This window comes from Ictalurus punctatus, unplaced genomic scaffold (assembly GCF_001660625.3).
Source record: "Ictalurus punctatus breed USDA103 unplaced genomic scaffold, Coco_2.0 Super-Scaffold_100074, whole genome shotgun sequence".
Lineage (NCBI taxonomy): Eukaryota > Metazoa > Chordata > Actinopteri > Siluriformes > Ictaluridae > Ictalurus > Ictalurus punctatus.
This window is the reverse complement of record NW_026521093.1, coordinates 361,599-368,775: the sequence shown is the minus strand read 5'-3', so window position 1 is coordinate 368,775 and position 7,177 is coordinate 361,599. Positions and strand designations below refer to the sequence as shown.

The 7,177-nt window shown below is 32.1% G+C and overlaps 1 protein-coding gene across 2 annotated transcripts; it reads left to right on the top strand.

Annotated features, from left to right (window-relative positions):
* The first annotated feature begins 536 nt into the window (after positions 1-536).
* LOC108261098 (fucolectin) lies at positions 537-6,856 on the top strand. 2 transcript variants are annotated; one of them, XM_053679222.1, is made up of 8 exons: positions 537-633; positions 838-877; positions 1,132-1,176; positions 1,887-2,169; positions 2,898-3,019; positions 3,117-3,208; positions 3,286-3,369; positions 5,198-6,856. In XM_053679222.1, exons 1-7 carry the CDS (start codon positions 613-615, stop codon positions 3,361-3,363), a joined length of 681 nt encoding a protein of 226 aa, XP_053535197.1. In that variant the 5' UTR covers positions 537-612; the 3' UTR covers positions 3,364-3,369; positions 5,198-6,856. The 2 variants fall into 2 exon arrangements, with proteins under 2 accessions (XP_053535197.1, XP_053535196.1); XM_053679221.1 differs by having other exon boundaries at positions 542-633; positions 2,880-3,019.
* Positions 6,857-7,177: the final 321 nt, after the last annotated feature.

The following is a 7,177-nucleotide window of genomic DNA, read 5'->3' as shown; positions in this document are numbered from 1 at the left end:
TTTATACTGACATTAACATTTAATTACATATGCTTCAACAGTTAAAAAATATATTTTAAAAAGTAATAATAATAATGATTATAATAATAAATAATGTGTCATTTAAAAATCACCTAACTGATAACCAAGGTTGCTTTACAATTACTATATATATATATATATATATATATATATATATATATATATATATATATGTGTATATATATATATATATATATATGTATATATATATATATATATATATATATATATATATATATATATATATATGTATATATATATATATATATATATATATATATATATATATATATATATATATATGTATATATATGTACACATATATACAGTTTTTATGAATCAGACATTAATTGTTTTATAAATCAATTATCATGTTGCATAAAAGCTATACCTATATTATGTATTTCTTACGTATAAAACTTAAATGGAAGCTTTTTTCTTTGTGTTTTTTTAAAAACTTTGCTGTAGACTGTCGTTTGAGGAAACTTATTTGCATTTATATAACACAAAGTGCATTTGCCTTTTAAATAAACTACATATTCATTTAGCGATACACCAAGTGGACAGCTCAGAGTTTCTTGAGTCAAAGAGATGAAGAGCGTGTCAAGCAAGGTAAGAAATCTTTCTAAACAGGAGCTTTATTTGGCTTAATGCATTATATATTTGCTATGTGATGCACTGCATATAAATTGATGTACACAGTAAAAGTCTGATTCTTAAGTGGTGAATGCTACATTGCTTTCTCAGTTGGCTATTTTCCTTTCCTTCATTGAGTGGTATTGTAAATCTAAAGTTGTTATCTTTCTATTTGAACAGAAAATGGAGAATTCACAGAGGCCCATGCTTCTATTTTTAGGTAAACTCTGATTTAAAGTATCGAACTGATTTCAAGTATAATGAAATAAAACAAACAAACAAAAAATGACAACCAAGTGTTAGTTTGTTGTCATGATTTAATATCTCTTATTAATTGTCACAACAAATTCAAATGAAAATACCTTTTGTAGATTTTTGTAAAAATACAAATGATCAAAAGTTATTCCTATGGCGTCTCTCCCTACGCAGACACATAATCAAATGTATAATTTTATATTGCATGTTCTTGCACAGGGATATGCATTTTCTCATTGCAGTGGATGCTGACCCATCAGGAAGGTAAGACTATACTAAAATACAGACATAAATACATGCATATACAGACATGTACACACACACCGTGGGGTTCAAATGTCTAAGAGCACACTGAAAATTTGAAAATAAACAGGTTTTAGAATTCTGAAATGTTTAAAATAAAGAAAGAAAATTATGATTATCAAGATTATGAATATTTAATTTTGACAATTCTGCACTATTTCTAGGTCTCTAATTGTTAAATACATTTGTGATATTGACCATGTTAACTGCATTGTACAAATGCCTAATCTCTACTATTGAAGTATGTGTTCATACGACACTCCTATGGATGTGATCTAAAATGTATTATAAGGTATTGCACAAACTTGTGGAGTCCATGCCAGCTCGAGTTCATAGTCATTAAAGCAAAAAGGGGACATACTAAATATTACGAAACTCAGAAATAGATGAAAGTATTTCAAAGATTCTACTTTTCACTGTCATTTTTATAGTCATTAATATAATTTCTAATTAAAATTGTTGCATTAAAGAAATAAAAAAAAAATGCAAAATTGAATCATTTTCCACTATAGTTGCATATTTCCATTAGTGCTCAGATATTTGTACCCCACTGCGACACTGTTTATATATGTGTGTGTGTGTATATATATATATATATATATATATATATATATATATATATATATATATATATATATATATAAATGTGTGTGTTTTCTTTTTCCATCCAGTCAATGTGGCCTTAGGAGGAGTAGCAACACAATCTTCTGTACTCGATAATTATTACCCTGCTTACTTTGCTATTGATGGCAACAGAGCATCTGACGTGAATTCCTACTCATGTTCACACACAAATTTTGAAAATAACCCATGGTGGAGGGTGGATTTGTTGGCTGTGTATGATATTAGCAGTGTAATCGTCACTAACAGAGGCGACTGCTGTTCAGAACGGATAAATGGTGCTGAGATTCACATTGGCAACTCCTTGGTCAACAACGGCAACAACAACCCCAGGTGAAATATTTTTAAAAAATATACAAATAGCATAAAAGAGTAACAGTTTGTTAATAGAGTTTTATTAACATTTCAAAAAGCTTCCTGTGTATAAGGCTTTGCAATTTGGTAACAATTATTTGTATGTATTTACAACTTTAATAAGGCATTACAACATTCCAGTAAAATTGTTCATAATGTAATGTACATAATTATAAAGCATTTGAAGTCTTTTAAAAAAATGTTTAAGAAATATATTGTGAAATATTTTTAATGACATCAGTTAGTCTTTTAAATAGTCATTACACTTTATTTTACTGAAGTATAACTCAAACATTTAAACTGAAACTTATTACAGAAAATGTACATAAAATATATTACTGCAGTTCTTACGTGATTGGCAAGGACATTTTAAAGTGTACAAATTGTGTAATTCTGACATGTAAATTGACAAGGAATGAATTGTACTGCTTTATACCACAGTGCTGTTGATTTCTCAAATCTGAATGTCAGAAGGTGTATATTAATTTCCTGTAACAACAGTACTGACAGTAGTTCTGGCTACATGGCAAATCACAGGTTTATATGAATGCACTCATTTTAACACATTAATCCTATAATTAAAACTTATACAAGGACATGGATGATACCCGTAGACAGATTATTTCTGTAATAGGTAATAGAAAACTGCAATATTACCCCCCCCCCCCCCCCCCCCCCCCCCCCCCCAGATGTGTCCTTATCTCTAGCATCCCTGCTGGTGCCTCTACAAATTACACCTGCAACATGAGGGGTCGTCGTGTGAACATCATCATTCCCAATGTTATCCAGGCTCTCACGCTCTGTGAAGTGGAAGTCTATGGGGTTCCAGGTTACACCTTTATATCCAGTTCACAATTTCATATACATTTGAAGTCAAATTAAGTTTTACAACAGCTGCTAAATATCAACACTGCTAATTTTTTTAGTGCCTGTTACTAAGAGGGAATTTCTGAGATTGAAGTTTAACAGCAGTGAGGATCTTATGAACCCTACTGTGAGGGACAAAATTCTTCAAAAGGTTTGTGTTTATGACATGTATGGTAGATACATACACAAATAAATAAATAAATAAATAATAGTAATTTTTCATCATAGATGATATCTGCCAATGTCCAGCCTTCAGTGCGTCAGATCCGTTGGACTAAGGAACCAGAGGTGGAAAATGAAACTTAAAAAACGGTAGGAAATATCACTACTACTACTACTACTGCAATAATAATAATAATAATAATAATAATAATAATAATACAACTACTTCTACTGCTAATAATAATAGTAATATAGCGATAAGAGGCAATCTGTGGGGTCCAAACACTCCCTGCATATAGCACCCCCAGTGGCCAGTTCTTGTCAAGATTCATAGAACAATAAAGAGACCATATGTGAACATACTTATGCATATCACATTTTGTGATGGTAGCTCAATGCTAGTTGTGTAACCTACCTGCTGAAAGCCGACTGGCAGAAGGCAGACATTTTTTTGAAGTAATTCAGTTACAGATTAGCAGAAAGTGCACAGCAAATTCTGCTCAATTGGAATTTTGGTTCCTGAGAAACAGCTATTTGAACTTAACGCTGACCCTTATGAACATGAACAGCACGCCCCAGGTAGCCAATTTGAGCGAGATTGCATCGGATACTAGGAGGTCCTTCCCTGAACTTTCTATTCAAGTTTTGTGGCAATAGCTTAATGGGAAACTTTTCAATATCTGATTGGCCAATGACAGGCATGTTTTTTTTCAGTAATTAAGTCATCATGAGAATCCATTATAGATTAACACATACTGTATATCTAGCATACCAAATTTCAGCTTGATCAGACTTACAGTTCCTCATAAACAGCTATCTGATCTTAGCTCTGCTCCCTTTGTATGACCAAATTTGGCACATAGCAAAAAATGCTAAACTAACTTTTGCCAACTAGTCCTAGGATGTTTGGCCTAGCTTCAGAAATTTGGTGACAGTCCTAAATAATTAATTTTTGGTGTGATGCTCAATAATTATCCAAAACAGCAATATCTCACTTTCCTGGGTAATGGGAGGGAGTACTACAACCCCAATTCCAAAAAAGTTGGGACGTTGTGAAAAATGTAAATAAAAACAGAATGCAATGATTTGCAATCTCATAAATCCATGCGTTATTCACGGTAGAACATAAAAAACAAATCAAATGTGTAAACTGAGGAAATGTAGCATTTAAAGGAAAAAAATAGGTAACTTTGAATTTATGGGTGCAACACGTCTCAATAATTTGGACTGGGCAACAGAAGGCTGGAACACTAAGTGTTACTAAAAAGAAACAGCTGGAGGAACATTGTGCTACAAATTATGTTAACTGGCAACAGGTCAAAAACATGATTGGGTATAAAAAGAGCATCTTAGAGAGGAGGAGTCTTTCAGAAGTAAAGATGGGCCTCTGTACACCAATCTGCGAAAAACTACATCTACAATTTGTGGAATAATTTCAGAATAATGCTCCTCAATGTAAAATTGTGAAGGCTATGAATATCTCATCATCTACAGCATTCAATTTTCATCATATCATGAAAACATTCAGAGAATCTGGAGAAATCTGTGGCCCGAGTCTCTTTCCATAAATTTTAAATAAACACCTCCATATAGATAGCTTCACCATATCAACAACTAAAAGTTTTTATTAAAGTAGTACAGCACAAATCTGTTTATTATTAGACTTTGATTATGTGGAATGTTTGCCATACAAGTCTCGGTGAATGATTGGCTATCATAGAAAGGATAACTTATTACAATGAGCACATTTAATATAAACCTGAGATATGAATTGCAGCCTTCAGACCTTCTGACCCATCAGATTCCAGACTGCAACAGCAGTGTGATATAATTTGTATTAAATACACTAAAATCTCTATTAATAGTTCCATGAAATTTGCAGAAAATCAGTTTACTGTTACTTATTTATTAATTCATTGATTTATTTCTTTTACCTGAGTGATATTACAGTCAAGAATTTTGTCATTCTGACTTACAGGTGGCAGAAATATATCTGAAACAACAAGAAGAAGAGGAAGCAGAAGAAGAAGAAGTGTTCAAAGAACAAAAAGAAAAAAAAACATCAAATGTGTGAGGTTTTCCTTGTAGCACTTGGAACTACTAGCTAACTGATGTTATAGGTTTATTAATTAGAAGTACTAGAAGTTTTTTAGTATATTTGTTTGGGAAATGTAGCTATGAACAATTATTACCACAAGGTTTGTACAAGGTGCTTGAATTTGTCATTTGGAAATTTAAATACTGGAAAACCTTGAAAATAGCCATTTTGTTTTTATGTAACAGTGGTTAAAAAGTGCTTGAATGATAAAAAGTCAATAAATAAAAAATAACAATCACTTTAAAGGGTTTATTTTCAAAAGAACATGAATGCAATCCTTTCACTCAAAATATGACTCCCTGCTGCAGCCCCTCCTCCTCCTGCTGTTCACTCATTCATTTTAACAGGGTCAGCTTCGGTCCACTTCTCAGACCCCTTTATCAACTTTTTTTAATTTATTTTTTTAAGCACCTAGCGACATATCTAGCGACTTTTCAGACAAACCTTAGCTACTTTCCGTAGAAGAGAAATGGTCAGTACTGCCCGGCGAGTGCGAGGTCCTGCTTTCAGAAACAGAAAAAATATGTAAATGAGAACAGATTTATTGGGAATTCGGCTGTATTAAAATTCAGCATGTGAGCACAGAGAGTAGGATATATCATAAAGGGCTGATACTAGGCAATTATTATTAATATTTTTTTGGAAATGAAGGATATGTTTGAATGACATCTCTTGTATAGTCCTTGAAAACAAAACAAAACAAAAACAAAACAAAAAAACAGGGCTTGAAAAGTCTTTGAAAATCCTGGAATTTCATTATGAAGCATCTGTACAGACCCTGTTATATGTACTATGTGATTGATGTATTAAACATGCCTCTTGATTTCTGGGTTTAGCATAGTTATACCTCGGTTTGAGTTTAAAACAATAACTAGCAATATTCTACCAATAAATCTAGCTAAGTTTCTCTCACAAATATTATTGAGTAGATAAAGTACATTCAGTAGCTTTTCTGGGATAGTGAGAATTTAGGTTAATATAGTAGAAAACAAAACACTCATATTATCCTGGTTGTAAGAACTGCTCATTCATCTGTACACCTTTACAGTTTTCACTGCAGATTATCATCAGCTTTATTGAACAATACTCAGAATCCTTGTCACCTCCCAGCCAATCAGTCATGATGAATTTTTGTATGGTTGGAATCATGTTTAAAACACAGAAAGTGCCGAGCTCATGTAAGAATGAGGTTTTACTCACTGGCATAAATGTGTTCACTTTAAACTTTGTTCCTTCCCTTAAACACTTACCTGCTTGAGAATTTCCAATGTTTGTAGAATGATGATTCTCAGTACAGCACAGTACCAAATATTAATGGGCTTTAAATGAATTTATTTGTGACAATTATGGGATTTTCTAATATGTCAACCTTTATTTATTTATAACTACATGATTTTACACCATCTTATTTGGCTCATTAAAGTTCAGAGCTTTCCATTCTCTTAATTCAACATTTCCCATTGTTAATATCAGAATCTTATTTAACATGCAACATATTCAATAATCTGTAACTAAGACTCAATAAAGAAATTCTGATTACACAGAGTGTCCAGAATGTCTCTGAAACACTTCAGCCTATGATTAGCCATGGATTCCTGGGAGGACACTATAGCAATCTCTGAGGACTTCTTGTTGTCACTCCATTGTAAAAAAAAAAAAAAACCCACTAAATACTGGCTTCTACTTCTTTTAATTTGATTGTCAGTGCTCAACTCAAACCACCAGCAGTGTTATTAGAAATATCAGGAATGATTGTGTGTAAAATCAACCACTGATTATATCCCACTTATTTGTTTCTAGATTGTATGATTTATTTAGCCAAATCTAAACTCACCTCTCCATTTGTGTAACTGGATACTC

Coding starts and splice junctions, on each gene's coding strand:
- LOC108261098 (XM_053679221.1), top strand. CDS start 613: ATGAAGAGCGTGTCAAGCAAG. Junction 634..837: donor TGAAGAGCGTGTCAAGCAAG/GTAAGAAATCTT, acceptor CTATTTGAACAG/AAAATGGAGAATTCACAGAG. Junction 1,177..1,886: donor GATGCTGACCCATCAGGAAG/GTAAGACTATAC, acceptor TTTTCCATCCAG/TCAATGTGGCCTTAGGAGGA.